This window comes from Panthera pardus, unplaced genomic scaffold, assembly GCF_024362965.1.
Source record: "Panthera pardus isolate Hobbes unplaced genomic scaffold, ASM2436296v1 HiC_scaffold_15, whole genome shotgun sequence".
Classification (NCBI taxonomy): domain Eukaryota; kingdom Metazoa; phylum Chordata; class Mammalia; order Carnivora; family Felidae; genus Panthera; species Panthera pardus.
In genome coordinates, this window is record NW_026526710.1 from 52,738,955 (window position 1) to 52,755,792 (window position 16,838).

The window sequence follows — 16,838 nt, forward strand, 5'->3', positions numbered from 1 at the left end:
TTGCAAATATCTTCTCCCATTCTGTCGGTTGTCTTTTAGTTTTGCTGATTGTTTCCTTCGCTGTGCAAAAGCTTTTTATTTTGATGAGGTCCCAGTAGTTCATTTTTGTTTTTGTTTCCCTTGCCTCCAGAAATGTGTTGAGTAAGAAGTTGCTGCAGCCAAGATCCAAGAGGTTTTCGCCTGCTTTCTCCTCAAGGATTTTGATGGCTTCCTGTCTTACATTGAGGTCTTTCATCCATTTTGAGTTTATTTTTATGTATGGTGTAAGAAAGTGGTCCAGGTTCACTTTTCTGCATGTCACTGTCCAGTTTTCCCAGCACCACTTGCTGAAGAGACTGTCTTTATTCCACTGGATATTCTTTCCTGCTTTGTCAAAGATTAGTTGGCCATGTGTTTGTGGGTCCACTTCTGGGTTCTCTATTCTGTTCCATTGATCTGAGGGTCTGTTCTTGTGCCAGTACCATACTGTCTTGATGATTACAGCTTTGTAGTATAGCTTGAAGTCTGGGATTGTGATGCCTCCTGCTTTGGTTTTCTTTTTCAAGATTGCTTTGGCTATTTGGGGTCTTTTCTGGTTCCATACAAATGTTAGGATTATTTGTTCTAGCTCTGTGAAGAATGCTGATGTTATTTTGATAGGGATTGCATTGAATGTGTAGATTGCTTTGAGTAGAATGGACATTTTAACAATATTTGTTCTTCCTAATTAATTTAGATGAAAATTTAAAAAAATAAAATTTTTTTTAAAAAGGAGTATTGCGGGGGGGTGGGGGGTTGGGAAATAACCTGTCATCCAACTAGAAATCTGATAGAGGGTATGGACAAAGATCTCTCTCAGTTTTCTTGTTTAAAGTTTATTGACTTATTTTGAGAGAAAGAGAGCGAGAGTGCATGCATGTGCACACCTCAGCAGGGGAGTGGCAGAGAGAGAGAATCCCAAGCAGTCTCCATGCTATAAGTACAGAACCAATGCAGGGCTCAATCCTATGAACCATGAGATCATGACCTGAGCTGAAATCAAGAGTCAGATGCTCGGCCAACTGAGCCACCCAGGAACCTCAAAGATGTATCTGGTTAGTGATGAATTCTTTTAGGAATAAGGAAGGAATGTCCACACTTACCACTTATATTTACATGGTACTGGAGGTCCTAACTAGTGTGATCATGCATGAAAAGTATTGGAAAAAAATAAGTAAAATGGTGTTTTTCTCAAATACCATGGCTATCTACGTAGAAAGAAATATCCTAAAGAGCCTACAGAAACAAGTACTAGAATTATTAAGTGGATTTAATACATTCATAGAATTTGAGTTCAACATACAAAAATCAATTTTATTTCTGTATGATGCAATTAGCTGTCATATAGAAATACATGTAAAACAGCAAATAAAATATTAACTGAAATGAAGCATTTTTAGCAGCATTAAAAGCCATCAAATACTATGAATAACTTAACAAAAAGTGTACAAAAACTCTATGTTGATCACTATAATATATGGCTGAGACAAATTCAGGAAAGCTCAAATAAATGGAAAGAAAGATATACCATGTTCTTAGATTGTAACACTCAATATTGTTAAGATACCAATTTTTTCCCAAATTGAAGATTAGATTCAATACAAGTGAAATGACTAATTTTAGTCAAAATATCAGCTACTATTATAGAAATTGGCAAACATTCTGAAATGCATATGGAAATATGAATGGCCTAGAATAGCAAAAACAGCCTTTTCTATTTTTTTATTTTTATTTTTATTTATTTATTTTGAGAGAGAGAGAGAGCATGAGCAGGAGAGTGACAGAGAGAGAGGGAGAGAGAATCCCAAGCAGGCTCTGTGCTGTCAGTGCAGAGCCCAATATGGGGTTCAGACTCATTGACCTGAGCTGAATTCAGACACTTAACCAACTGAGCCACCCAGGCGCCCCTGTCTTCGCTGTTTTAGAAAAATTAATTGAAAAACTTGTGCTTCCTAATTTCATGTATGTTAATTAAAGTTATGTAATCAATACAGGTTGGTATTCACATTAAGATAGATAAATAGGTCAGTGGAACAGAATAGAGTCCAGAAATAGACCCACACACTCATATGTTCAGTTGTTTTTTAACAAAGGTATCAATCAAGTCCGTGGAAAAACGAGTCTTTAAACAAATAATTCTGGATATACTGGATATAGATACAGGGAAAAATGACTCTTCATTCCTACCTCACATCATACCTCAAAACTGATATGATCAGAGTGTTAGAGCATGATCTTCAGAGGAGGGCAGCTTGGCACAGAATATCAGAGCTTGTGCAGGGTAGGGAGGGCTTTCATACTGGGAATGGTATTAGTATTGGAGCTTGAACCTTGACCTTCAGTATGCTGCACCCTCCCAATAAATCCTAACCCTGAATCAAGCTCAGAGGCTGCTTTCTCTTTTACTTCTGTACACCTGAGCCTTGGCACAAATTTATGATTTCTAATTATTAGGCCTTCAACACTACAGGATAGTTTTTCCCTTGTTCTTGATCATTTTTATCTTGAATTCCCTTAATACGTATATACTCCACATCCTCACTTCTCTCCTCAATACCCATTTCTTTCACTCACAAGAATGAATTTACCTTCTCCTTCCCAAGAGAATTAAAAATGAGGTCTACACTTGTTCAACTCTGTTTCAATCCCACCACCCTAACAACATTCAGCCAGCTAGCAAAAAGCTATGGACTTATTGATCCAATTGCTTTCTTGAAATACCTTCCCAGATCTTTCATAAGTACCCTAGGCTACATTTAATTTCTCCCACGCTCCCAGTCCTTTTCTCTGTATTGCTTATGCCCACAAATGCTGCCATTCCCACTCCCTTTTCTCCTCACTTTTCACATTCAAACACTTGTCAAGTTCTACCAATTAAAAAAAAAAATTAATGTTATTTTTGAGAGAGAAAGAGAGTGTGAGTGGGGAAGGGGCGGGGTGGGGGTGGGGGGAGACAGAATCCAAAGCAGGCTCCAGGCTCTGAACTATCAGCACAGAGCCCGACGGGGCTTGAACCCTTGAACTGTGAGATCATAACTGGGGCTGAAGTTGGACACTTAACCAATAGAGCCACCCAGGTGCCCCTCTACCAATTTTAAATCCTAAATATGTTTTTAAAATTATCTCTCTTCATTTCCTATGATTGCTTCTCCATTCCAAACTCTCATCATCTCTCATCAGAGCTGTTACAACAGCTCTCTGACTCATCCAACTTCTTGCAGTCACTTTTGTAGGTCTACATGGTGCCAGGATAATTTTTGATAAATTCAAGTTGGATAATGCCATTTTTTTCCCCTTAGCACCTTTCAGTGACTCTGCCTTGCCTACAAAATAGAGCTTAAGCCCCTTATATGAGAAAGCAAGCCTTTCATGATCTGAGCTGAGCCTATCTGTCTGGCTTTACTTGTTTGTATATGTGCTCATGCTGTTTTTTTCTACTTAGGATATCATTCCATATACCCTGCTTATCCCCCAAAATTTAGTTTGGATGCTTCCGGAATTTCCCTTCAGTTATATAGATAGGTGTCCTGCCTTTATGCTCCCATTAACACCCTTGTATCTTGAATCATAGCATGTATCATATTGTATTAAAAATGATCTGTTTCAATGTCTCTTTCACCACTAAAATCACTTTGAAAACAGAAACCAGGTCTTGCTCATGTTTGTATACTTAGCACCTAGCATATTTCATATACTCAATAAATATTTATTTTTCAATTTTGTCCACTCTAGCTCCATAACACATTATCAGGCCTATAGAGTGTGTCCTCAACAAATATCTGATGAATATATAAAGGAATTATTGATTTAGTAATTTATTGAACAGGCACAAAGAAAGCAGAATTCGAGATAACTGATGTTTTTCATATAAGTGAGAGAATGGTAGCGTCATTAAATGCAAATGGAAGCATGGAGGAACTAGTTTCAAGATAAATGTAATGCCATTGCTTTCACATGAGTTGCTTTGGGAGGTATGGCAAGACCTCCCTTCACAACTTTCTAGTAGCTAGTGGATCAGGTCAGTAGTTTTAGAGAGCAATGGGGGCTAGATGAATCTGTTTAGAAATCATCATTGAAAATACAATGATGTGACAAGAATCACTAAGAAAGTGCTAAGTGAGGGAAGATTACAGACAAAGACAGAATCTTGAGGAATGTCTGCATTTAAGGGAAAGGAAGTAGAAGGCTCATAAAACTAGAAAACCAGTCATGATAGTATATTCTGAAGTCCCAAGTAAAAAATTTTCAGAAAGGAGTCAACTGCTGTGAAGTGTCCTGTAGAAGGACTGTTGAAAGAGGAAAGACCACTAGATTTGCTCTTTAAAAAGTAGTTTTGGGTCCTCTCTCTTTTCTTTTTTGATAAGTCTGGCTAGGGGTTTTTCAGTTTTATTTACACTTTCAAGAAACCAGCTTTTAGTTTCATTGATCTGTTCTACTGGGTTTTTTTTGTTGTTGTTTCCATACTGTTTATTTCTACTCTAATCTTTATTATTTCCCTTCTTCTGCTGTCTTTAGGCTTTGTCACTCCTTTTCCAGCTCCTTTAAGTGTTAGGTTAGGTTGTGTATTTGGGACCTTTCTTGCTTCTTGAGATAGGCCTGAATCGCAATGTACTTTCCTCTTTGCTGCATCCCAAAGGGTTTGGACTATTGTGTTTTCATTTTCACTTACTTCCATGTATTTTTTAATTTCTTCTTTAATTTCCTGGTTAACCCATGCATTCTGTAGTAGGATGTTCTTTAACCTCCATGTGTTTTAGGGCTTTCCAAATTTTTTCTTGTGGTTGATTTCAAGTTTCGTAGCATTGTGATCTGAAAATATGCATGATATGATCTCGATCTTTTTGTACCTGTTGAGGACTGACTTGTGACCCAGTATGTGATCTATTCTAGGGAGTGTTCCATGTGCACTGGAGAACAATGTGTATCCTGCTGCTTTAGGATGAAATGTTCTGAATACATTTGTTAAGTCCATCTGGTCCAGTGTGTCATTCAAAGCCATTGTTTCCTTGTTGATTTTCTGCTTAGATGATCTCTCCATTGCTATAAGTGGGGTGTTAAAGTCTCCTACTGTTACGGTATTATTATCAATAAGTTTTTTTATGTTTGTTATTAATATATATGTATATATGTGCATATATATTGGTTCTCCCAAGTTGGGAGTGTAAATATTTATAATTGTTAGATCTTCTTGGTGGATGGACCCCTTAATTATGATATAATGCCCTTCTTCATCTATTGCTACAGTCTTTGTTTTGAAATCTAATTTGTCTGATAGAAGTATAGTTATTCTGGCTTTCTTTTGACCTCCATTAGCATGGTAGATGGCTAGAACTGATATGTGAATTCAGCAAAGTTGCAGGATATAAGATCAACATGTAGAAATCAGTTGCATTTCTGTATATCAATAATGAAGCAGCAGAAATAAAAATCAAGGAATCGAACACATTTGCAGTTGCACCAAAAACCATAAGATACCTAGGAATAAACCGAACCAAAGAGGTAAAATATGTATATGCTGAAAACCAAAGAAAGCTTATGAAAGAAATTGAAGAAGACACAAAGAAATGGAAAAATATTCCATGCTCATGGATTGGAAGAACAAATATTGTTAAAATGTTGATACTACCCAAAGCAATCTACACATTCAGTGCAATCCCTATCAAAATAACACCAGCATTCTTCACAGAGCTAGAAAAAACAATCCTAAAATTTGTATGGAACCAAAAAAGACCCCAAATAGCCAAAGTAATGTTGAAAAAGACAACCAAAACTGGAAGCATCACAATTCTGGACTTCAAGTTGTATTACAAAGCTATAATCATCAAGATAGTATGGTACTGGTACAAAAACAGACACATAGATCAATGGAATAAAACAGAGAACCCAGAAATGGACCCACAAGTGTCTGGCCAACAAACCTTCAGCAAAGCAGGAAAGGGTATCCAATGGAAAAAAGAAAGTCTCTTCAGTAAATGGTGCTGGGAGAACAGGACAGTGACATGCAGAAGAATGAAACTGGGCCACTTTCTTACATCATACACATAAATAAATTTTAAATGGATGAAAGACCTAAATGTGTGACAGGAAACCATCAAAACCCTATGAGAAAAAACAGGCAGCAACCTCTCTGACCTCGGCTGCAGCAACTTCTTACTAGACATGTCTCCGAAGGTAAGGGAAATAAAAACAGAAGTGAACTATTGGGACCTCATCAAGATAAAAACTTAGGCACAGCAAACAAAACAATCAACAAAACTAAAAAGCAACCAATGGAATGGAAGAAGATATTTGCAAGTGACATATCAGATAAAGGGTTAGTATCCAAAATCTATAAAGAACTTACCAAACTCAACACCCAAAAACAAATAATCCAGTTAATAAATGGGCAGAAAACATGAATAGACACTTTTCCAATGACAACATCCAGATGGCTAACAGACACATGAAAAGATGCTCAATATCACTCATCATCAGAGAAACACAACTCAAATCCAGACTGAGATACCACCTTACACCTGTCAGAATGGCTAAAATGAACAACTCAGGCAACAACGGATGTTAGCTAGGATGCAGAAAAAGGGGAACCCTTTGCACTGTTGGTGGGAATGCAAACTGGGTGGAAATTTTGAGTTTTCCTCAAAAACTTAAAAACAGAATTACTCTATAACCTAGAAATTGCACTACTAGATATTTATGCAAAGGATACAGAAATGCAGATTTGAAGGGGGCACATGCACTCCAATGTTTATAACAGTGCTATCAACAATAGCTAAATTATGAAAGGAGCCCAAATATTCATTGATTGATGAATGGATAAAGAAGATGTGGTATATATCCACAATGGAATATTACTCAGCAATCAAAAAGAATGAAATCTTGCCATTTGCAACAATGTGGATGGAATTACAGTGTATTATGCTAAGCACAATAAGTCAGTCATATGTGGAATTTAAGAAACAAAACAGATGAACGTAAGGTAAGGGAAGCAAAAACAAGATAAAAACAGAGGTGGCAAACCATTAAAAGACTCATAAATACAGAGAATGAACTGAGGGTTCCTGGAGGGGTGTTGGGTGGTGGGATGGGCTAAATGTGTAATGGGCATTAAGGAGGACCCTTGTTGGGATGAGCACTAGGTATTATATGATTAATCACTGGGTTCAACTCCTGAAACCAATACCACACTGTATTTAACTAACTTGAATTTAAATAAATACATTTTAAATTAGTTTTAGTAGGTATATCTATAAAATTGATTATTGTTTTCTAGAGGTTTGGCAGAGAAGGAAAAGAGAGGAGATGGTAATTTTTATTTAAAAAGTACATGATTATTAGATGAAATGAAAATATGCAGAAGTATATAAACTAAATTATAAAAGCTATTCCCTAAGTCACTCTATTTCTGCTTCTTTCCACAGGTTTGGTATTTATTCATCTAGAAATTTAAAAATACTTTTTATGTATTTTTGTTTTTACAAAAATTAGGTCACATTATATACATTCTATTATTGCAAATTGCTTTTCTTTCTATTTCTTTCTTTCTTTTTTCTTCTTTCTTTCTTTCTTTCTTTCTTAATATTATGTCATGAAGTTTCTCCACAATAGTATAAAGAACTACTTCATTCCTTTTAATAACTGAATATTGTTCCTTATAATAGATGTATCATGGATTTTTGTTCACTCATTCTTCTATTGAATATTTGCCTTCAATTTTCTCCTATTACAAGTATTCTGCAGTGATCATCCTTGAACAAATATTCTCATACTGTTGTTTATGTAATTCTATAGAATAACTTCTTAAAAGCAAAATTGTTAGGAGGTAGGTGCATTTTTATTTTGTGTTGACAAATCACCCACCAAAAGGCTATACAAATTTACAGTTCCTCCAGTAATGTATTAAAATGCTCTTGTCCCCTCACTGTCACTGACACTGAGTATTATACTTTCCCACTTATGGGAAGAGTTTCTGGTTTTAGATTTAGGGTTTGGTTTTTAATGGAAAGTCTGATCTTGTTTGTAATCCTCAGAAAGAATTAAGTTGAGAGGAGGAATTTGTAAATTATAAGAAAAGGAGATAACTGATAGGCCATAGTCACAGAAGGCATAGGTCACTGATATCAAGAGTACGAATAAAAGGTGTGATTTTCTTTGGAGACATTAATGGAGGAATAGTAGATAGGTAAAGCTGGAAATAAATACAAAGGAAAGGAGAGTTTTTTTTTCTAGTCATCTTTATTTTAGAGAAATTAGAAGCCATGTCCCCTGTTGAGATAGTGGATTACCAGGATTGGGTTTGGAATAAAGGTATAGAAATGGAGTATGGAAAATGGGGTAAAGAAGCGGGAAGCAATCAGCTTTGGGAGGGATAAACATTGGCTAGTATTGGGGACTCAGCTGAGTTGAGAATGAATGAATTTAGGGGAGTCAGTAGTCTTGGTCGCATTAACTTTCATATAAGAACAAGCAAAGATATAGTCCTTGGATTTGCCTGCATTTGGAGCTTCTGGGTTAAGGTAAATTTATCTTACATTCACAGTGAGATAGTTTTATTCTCTTCTTTTTCCTGTGTCATGAATAGAAGTTATATGAGCTAAGATATACAGCCACTGGTGAATCCACATGGGAAAGTGATCTCTGAATTCTGGTTAAAAAAAAAATTTAAGAGTATAAATTTAATATGCTGCATTATGCTCATATAAAGCCATACTACTAATAGTTTTTGTTTCTTTATATCACTCCAAACATAAAGCTATTTAATTTCTTGGTTTTAGTAATACATTTGATATGAGCAGACATTATTATAAATTCTGATCAACGTAAACCAGAAACCCAATGACTTTGATAGGTTTACATGATTATAATCCTGGTCAAATTATTTCTATCTAGGGATTACCTCTGTTTCTGGGGAGTTTGTTTAGTCTTAATATTTAGATTCTACTTTTTGAGTAAAAGTCTTCTCTCTCTCTCTTTCTCTCTCTCTCTCTTTTCACTTTAGTACTCACATTGTTCATGGGCATGGGGAAGACAATACCAAAGTGTCATGAGTCTGTGGTTAATTTAAGTGTGAAGGAAGAGGCTGGTGGAATAGTAATGAATATACATCATTCTAACACTTCTTTCTAAAAAATAAAATGTTGTAAGAAAAAGTGTTAATGGTGAGAACACAGTTTATTAGAGAGAAAAACATATGTACATGTGTTTATTTTCATTAAAATTCCTTTTTCTCCATATTTGCCTTGTTGACTTTAGAATGAAATGATGTGGGGACAGAGACCAGTTATTCCACATGCACCATTGTACTGCTCCTTACATACTCTGGGCACATAATAAATACTGTAACAATTGAAAATGAGAAACACAAATGCATGTTGAAGCAAATTGGTGATATTTTAATCCCTAATGTTCAATTTTAGTACTTGGAAACATTTTAGTTATGCAAGTCTTGTTTTAGCATACTTTTTATTTCTACAGATATTCTGGTTCTTAGTCATACTCTGTGGCTTTATTAGCAGTTTCATGAGTCTGAGTCTCATTTCCCCAACTCCAAATATAAGCTTTTTGAGGATAAAGACCATTTCTTTTCCAAAATTATTGTGGAAAGTTACAAAACAGACCTTCTATAAATTATTCAAATTATATTTCAATAAAAAATAAGAAGAAAAAGAAAGTCCTTACTGCCATGAATTGCATTTTAACTCATGCTGAATTTATATGCCTTTATGTGATCGCACACCCCCATGTATGCTGTCTACATACAGCCCATTCTTGTTTATTCTTTTTAGTTTATTGAAGTCAAAATATGCTGACTGGCTGCTGGGAGCATCATCATCCATCAAAAAGTACCAGGAGTCCACTAACAGTGGTGAAAATAGAAGGGAGAAGAAGACAGTTGGGTTTCAATCACAAACAGAAGATAATGCCCTATGGACATATCAAAAGAAAGATGCATATCGACCCCAAAGAGGTAAGCTTAGCATTTATAAGTAGCAAAAGAAGAAGCTGTTCCAGGGCTAGTGGTTGCTAGTGGGTGTTAGCCATGAACTCCAGATGATTTCTACAACCCTGAGCAAGAGTTAAGTATGTTACAAACTGACATGTGCCTTCAAGGCCACAAGTAGCACATTTGCTGAGTCACATCATCCTTTCTCTTAGAATACTCTTCTGAGAAACTGTCCAGTTTGTCTCTCTCTGCAAGCAGCAAACTATAAGGATGATTCAATAGTAAGTATGGTCATAGACACAAAATAATGTTCAAAGTGAGTAAAGAGGACAGGAAATTGAATATAAATTTCTTCTGGGAGAGTAAACTCTAACAATTACAGTTAATCCTCAATTAACTAGAAATATAGGAAGGGTGGAGGAGAGGTCATGGACAATTCTACATTGTGACTAAAACAAAACCTCATAAGTCTGAAGCATATATTACCTAAGAGTCTTTTAAGTGCCAGCAATTCTTCCTATTTTAGATGTCACAGATATTTTAAGATTTTATTTTTAAGTAATCCCTACACCCAATGTAGGGCCCTGACTTACAACCCCAAGATCAAGAGTCACATGCTCCACCAACTGAGCCAGGCAGGCACCCCAGATGTGACAGATATTTTTAAATAAATCAATTGTAAAGTAACAGTATGAAACGTTGAATGAAGCAGTCAAATTTAATTACGTTTCCCTATTTTTTCTGGAGCAGCTTTTTTCTTAATCTCTCCTAAAAAAATTTTTTTAAGTTTATTTATTTTGAGCGAGAGAGTGTGTGAGCAGGGGAGAGGCAGAGAGAGAATTCCAAGCAGGCTCTGCACTGCCAGCACAGAGCCCGACGTGGTGCTCAAACTCATAACACATGATATCGTGACCCAAGCTGAAATAGAGCCAGATGCTCAACCAACTGAGCCACCCAGGCGCCCCTCTCATGAAATTATTAAGGGAAGGACTTCATAGCAGAATGCAGCAAGTCTAAGCTTCGTTGTAGAGGGAGATGTACAGGAAAGAAATGGCCACAAAAAGTCTTGGAGCCCCCTCTGCTCACACCTCTTTCCAAGATATCTCTTTTTCCTGCTCACAGCCATTAACCTTGACTTCTGTCTTATTTACCTCTTTTTTTTACTGAGCTGGTACTTGCCCATCTCTGCTAGTAAGCAACCAACTTTTGATGATCTCCCTAGCCGCTCTTACATTTATGTATTTGAAAACTGGGCAGTGCTTTATTAGATCTTGTATAGCATGCCCTTATCACCTGCCACCTTTGTCATGATTTTTTTGTTTTAATTATGATTAATCCAGGAATAGTTTAATCTTCTCCCAAATGATTGAGAGATGATAATTAGTCCAAGCTTCAGAAGAAAAAGTGTCCACATCTTGAAACAAAAACAAGTACATTTTCTTTGACATAAGGCAGAAGTTCTGCAGACCTCCATTGTGTTAAGACAACTTAGAACAACTTTTGTCTTGTTAGACTTTGCTACCAGAAACAGAAATGAAATTGAAGAGACTTCATATCAGAGATAGAATCTTCTTTACTTTCTCTGCTAGTCCTTGAGAGATGGGAAACCCTTCACTCTTTTCTTAGCCCTTGTACTTTGGAGAATAGAGAACCAATCAAAACTGGTGTGGTGGTTACACGGCAAAGCTTAACATAGTTTTCTGTTAACTTGTCAACAAATTTGTGTTGTGTGTCGGCACTAAAATAAAATGGCAAAATGAGAAAAATATAGTGTAATAGCAAAGGGACAAATGACTTGTGTTATTGGTTAAGACCACAGCCACATTCTAGGGCTGCAGTGGAAAAGGCACTTTGAGAAAGGTACCATCAGGCCAGCCCTACCAGTGGTGGAGGTTAATCTCTCCTGGGCCCAGCTACAGAAGCTGTAAGCCTGGAAAGGGCTTGTGTCCAAAAAAAATCAATTTCTAATTTGAAACAAAATCATTTTTGACTAACAGGGGTTCAGAACCCATTACTTTTTGCTGTATATAGTCTGCTGACATTTCAGCACTTTCTGTGGTGCACAATGAATCCTAATAGTCATTTTATAATGTTGCTATACCAATCAATTTAACCAAGAGAAAGCTGTTACAATTCTGCAAAGTTTTCAGGAACAGTGTTCACTCATGGTTTTAGTTTTTTCATTAGCTTTTTTCCTTTTTTTTTTTTTAAATGGGGAAAGGTTGTAGTGTTGCAGTGAAAAAAAAAAGAACCTTTTTCATCTTTTTAAGAGAGTTTGTTTTAAGGTATTCACAGGAATTAACCTTTTTTTTTCCTTCTTATAAGAAGGACTGTCATGTGTTTTTTGCTTCTTTTATTCTTATATGAAGCCATTGGCAAAATTACGGTACACCTGATCATTGAGGAGCTGACGTTGCCTCTTTGGGTCCTTCTGCTCATCGAGGAGCTCATGTGCATAGATCACAGAGTAGGGCAGTTGGTCTTTACAGTGGCTCCCAGCCAGATGGGAGACAGGCCTTTCAAGATGTGTTGCCAGGGGTTTGGACACCCTGTTTATCATAAGGCCAGTGACCTAGCACTAATTGCTTAAGTTACACCACTTGGTTTAATGTCTCTTTAATTGCTTTCCCCTCCTTAACGTGTCTAAATTTTTTAACAAACTTTTCTTCTTTGTTTCCTTTGTTGTCTTTAATCATTAATTACTACATAGGATGTTTATTTCAGGACCATTAATCTTTATTATCAGTCACTTATCCCTTTACCTTTTCTATCCTCCTCACCTTTCCATCAACTTTTTTGATACTAAGTACACACACACACACACACACACACACATACACACACACATACACGTATATGTATATGTATATGTATATGTATATGTATATGTATATGTATATAAGTATAGACCTCACTGTTGTCTCAAGAAACAGCCTGGGGATCACAACAGTATACAGTATTGTCAGAATTACACTTAAAATATAAATTGTTTTTCAATTGTCAATGCTTGGAATATTCTATTTTAGTTTTATTGAGCTATATGAAACAAGGAGACATTACTTGGGAAAATCTGAACTTGAGTCAAGAACTTTTCAGCCAAAGGCACAAATCTGGAAACACACACTGTTCTTTCCTCTTTTTTCCTCCCTACTCAGCAGTGTTTTTTTCCCTCTCCCAACTTGCCTTGAACCTCCCTTTTCTTACCAATCACTGATTCCCTTTCATAAGAGCCCTCCCAGCTGAGGGCATTTTCATTCTGTTATGTTGGCAGGCTATCAGAGGCCATGAGGCCACTGAGCAGACATGTTCCAGAATCAAAATGTTACGGCCTCAGGGCTTGGCATCACCCATTTCTAAGTGAGGCTGTAAAGCCATCCCAAAGCCCCCTACTGCATTTAGAGCTACCTCCTGTTTGTTCCTTTTTCATGGATCTCTGAATCTTCTTAAAACTTCAAGAAAGGCTGAACCTAAAGTAATTTGGATTTAACTGATGATATTGACTGTGCCCTTCATTTTGTCTTTGGGCTTTTTTAGCTCTATAATATACAGCAGCTATCACTCATTGACAGCCCCTGAGGGGCTCCCAAACATATTTTTCTTTTACTGAAAGAGAATTGTTATAGACTCATCTGAAGTAAGGAATAATCTCTGAAGCTCCTAGGTGTTCCTCTAAGTAAGCTTGTGCCTGCAATGATGTGAATGTTCTTTGTAGTCCATGGTAGATTAATATAGGTGACATGATTAAAGAAATAAACAAGTTGGAGTATCCAAAGTATAGAAGCCATTTCCATTTTGCCTCTAAGGGACACTTATTTATGTTTCTTTTATTATTAACATCATCATCATTATTGTATGTTTAATCATTAGAAATGTATATCACAAGATACTGCTTCTGATTCCCAGGAGTCTGAGCTAAAAGATTTGTTAAAAGTTGAAGCCTTTATCAATAGAACACAGAAGACAACCATAATATAGGGGTATGAATAAACCCAGATATGTAGATTAAATTGTCCTGCTCAGTCCCTTTAAAAAAGGAATTCAACTGGGGCGCCTGGGTCACTCAGTCGGTTAAGCGTCCGACTTCGGCTCAAGTCACGATCTCTCAGTTTGTGAGTTCAAGCTCCGCATGGGGCTCTGTGATAACAGCTCAGAGCCTGGAGCCTGCTTCAGATTCTGTGTCTCCTCCTCTCTCTGCCCCTCCCATGCTCATGCTCTCTCTGTTTCTCGGTAATAAATAAACGTTAAAAAAAAAAAAAAAAGGAATTCAACTGCAAGAGACCAGGATTAAGAGTTGAAGTTGCTGTATATGGAATATTGTCACTTAAAGCAGAGACTCTACATTTCCCATTGTCCACAGCAGAAAGAAGTATCTCAAAATACTATATAATTTACTTGTTTTTGAATACTGTACATCTTCTCCCACTAGAATATGAACACTCCATATTTTACAGTTGTGTCCACATGAGAACATTGCTTAACATGTAGTAGGTGCTCACTATATATTTTTTGTATGAATTAATATAACATTAAGTACGTAGGTAGGTAGATCTTTCTGTTTCTTTGCCCTGTTTCCCGGCCATTAAGATCTAATAAGTTAGCTTTTTCATCCTCAGTACCTACAGTGATTTAGTGATAAGAAATATATATTCTTCTCCCTTCAAAATCCTTATGATTGGCAATGTCAAAGAGATATCAATGGAGTGTGGTCTTAAAAATCTCACTGCTTTGGGGCGCCTGGGTGGCTCAGTTAGTTAAGCATCAACTCTTGATTTCAGCTCAGGTCATGATCTCACGGTCCATGAGTTCAAGCCCTGCATTGGGCTCTTCACTGGCGGCATGGAGCCTGCTTGGGATTCTCTATCTCCCTGTATCTCTGCCCCTCACCATGTGTTGTCTTTCTCTCTCTTTCTCAAAAATATATATTTAAAAAAAACAGTACTGCCTTAAGAATCAAGAAAACTGTAGGGTTTTTAATGTTTTCTTGTATTCTATTTCAGATTTAATTTATAAACTGTAAAATTGCATAGGTCTCAAATGTACAGTCTGATAAACTTTGACAACTGTATACATCCATACAATTAGGATATAGTAGTTTTCCATTCTTCATGAGAGCTCCATCATGGTCTTTTCCAGTCATTCCCCCCTGAAAACCTCTCTCCTTGGTCTTCACATGACTGCCTTCTGTATCCTCACATGGCCTTTCACTAGCAGCATGCATTCCTAGTGTATTTCTCTCTTCTTTTAAGGACAAAGGGTTGTATTGAATTAAAGGCGACTCATATGACCTCATTTAGCCTTAATTACATCTTTAAAGCTTCTATCTCCAAATACAGTCACATTCTGAGGTATACTAAGGGTTAGGACTTCAACACATGAATTTGGATGAAGTGGGGAACACAATTCAGTCCATAACAACTACTTTCTTTCCAGTCTTTATGCTTTTTCTTTCTTTTTCTTAACTCATTATTCTTCCTAGGACTTCTTTTACAGTGTAAAATAAAATGGTTAATGTGAACTTCCATAGGGAAGTCCTGATCTTACAGGGAAAGCAGTCTTCCACCATTTAGTATGATTTTATTAGCTATAGCAGGTTTTTTTGTAAATGTTCTTTATCAGGTTAAGAAAGTTCCCTCCTCATTTGCTGGGGATTGTTATCATAATGAGTGTTGAATTTCATCAAGTCTTTTTCGTGTGCCTATTGAGATGAATTTTCTTCTTTATTCTGTGAATTTGATTATTTACACTGATATTTACACTCATTATGCTAGTGAGTTATGCTTAATGAGTCAGGAGGATGTCAGAAAAATGGCAGAGAGGCTCCCCCAACCCCCATAACTACTGAAAACCCTAGCAAAACTGCCAAAATCAGCATTATCAGAACTCTGGAAGATAGTGAAAGATTACCAAAAAGCAAGCAAATGCTTAGCCAGGAAAAAGGCCACTGAAACATGGTAGGAGAACTTTGTGAAGTTTCAATTTAGCATTGTCCTACCCCCATCCCCAGCATGGCAGCACACTTGAAGACATCCTGAGATCCAGGAATGAGCACCTGGTCCCAGAGGAAGCAGAGCAGATCTGGTTCTCAAGGAATTGTGTTTGTCCGTTTGCACCTGTCTATTTCCTAAAGGGTTCATCCAAGGGACTGTCTTTGTTTTTCCTAAGTCTGAACTTTCTCAGAACAGAAGAAACTACATGTAGGACATTCCTTGCAAACATTAAAAGCAAAGTGAACACACCATTGCTTCCTGGAGTAAAAAAGTAAGAGGTGAGACAAACAATAAACACACCAAAAGCCAACAAATTAGACAACCATAGATGAAATGGACAAATTCCTAAAAACACACAAATTACCGAAACTGACTCAAGAAAAATAGGAAATCTGAGTAGACCCATAACAAGTAAATTGATTAAATCAGCAATCAAAAACCTCCCAAAAAGGACAAACCCAGGATCAGATGACTTCACTGCTGAATTCTATCAAATATTTAAAGAATTAGCACAAATCCTTTTGTAACTCTTCTAAAAAAATAAATAAAGAGAGGGAACACTACTTCACTCATTTTAAGAGGCCAGCATTATTCTGATGCCAAAGCCAGAGAAAGACATCACAAGAAAACTACATGCCAATATCGCTCATGAAAACAGATAAAAATATCCTCAAAGAGTAGCAAAACTGAATGCAGCAGCATATTAAAAGAATTACATACCCTAACCAAATGGGATTCAGCCCAGGAATGCAAAGGTAGCTGAACATACAAAAACCAATCAGTGCAATATATCATATGAATAGAGTGAAGGGGAGGGGTGTCTGGCTGGCTCCGTTGGTAGAGCATGTGACTCTTAATATGAGTGTCATGAGTTCAAGCCCCACCTTGGGCAT

General features: G+C 36.7%; 1 protein-coding gene across 1 annotated transcript in view; it reads left to right on the forward strand.

The window, feature by feature from the left end:
* The window catches only part of KIAA1328 (KIAA1328 ortholog), a 349,319-nt gene that overhangs the window by 264,041 nt on the left and 68,440 nt on the right, over positions 1 to 16,838 (forward strand). Inside the window, exon 8 of the mRNA XM_019465357.2 lies at positions 9,801 to 9,982. Coding sequence (XP_019320902.2) covers positions 9,801 to 9,982 — 182 coding nt within the window. The remainder of the gene's footprint in view (positions 1 to 9,800; positions 9,983 to 16,838) is intronic.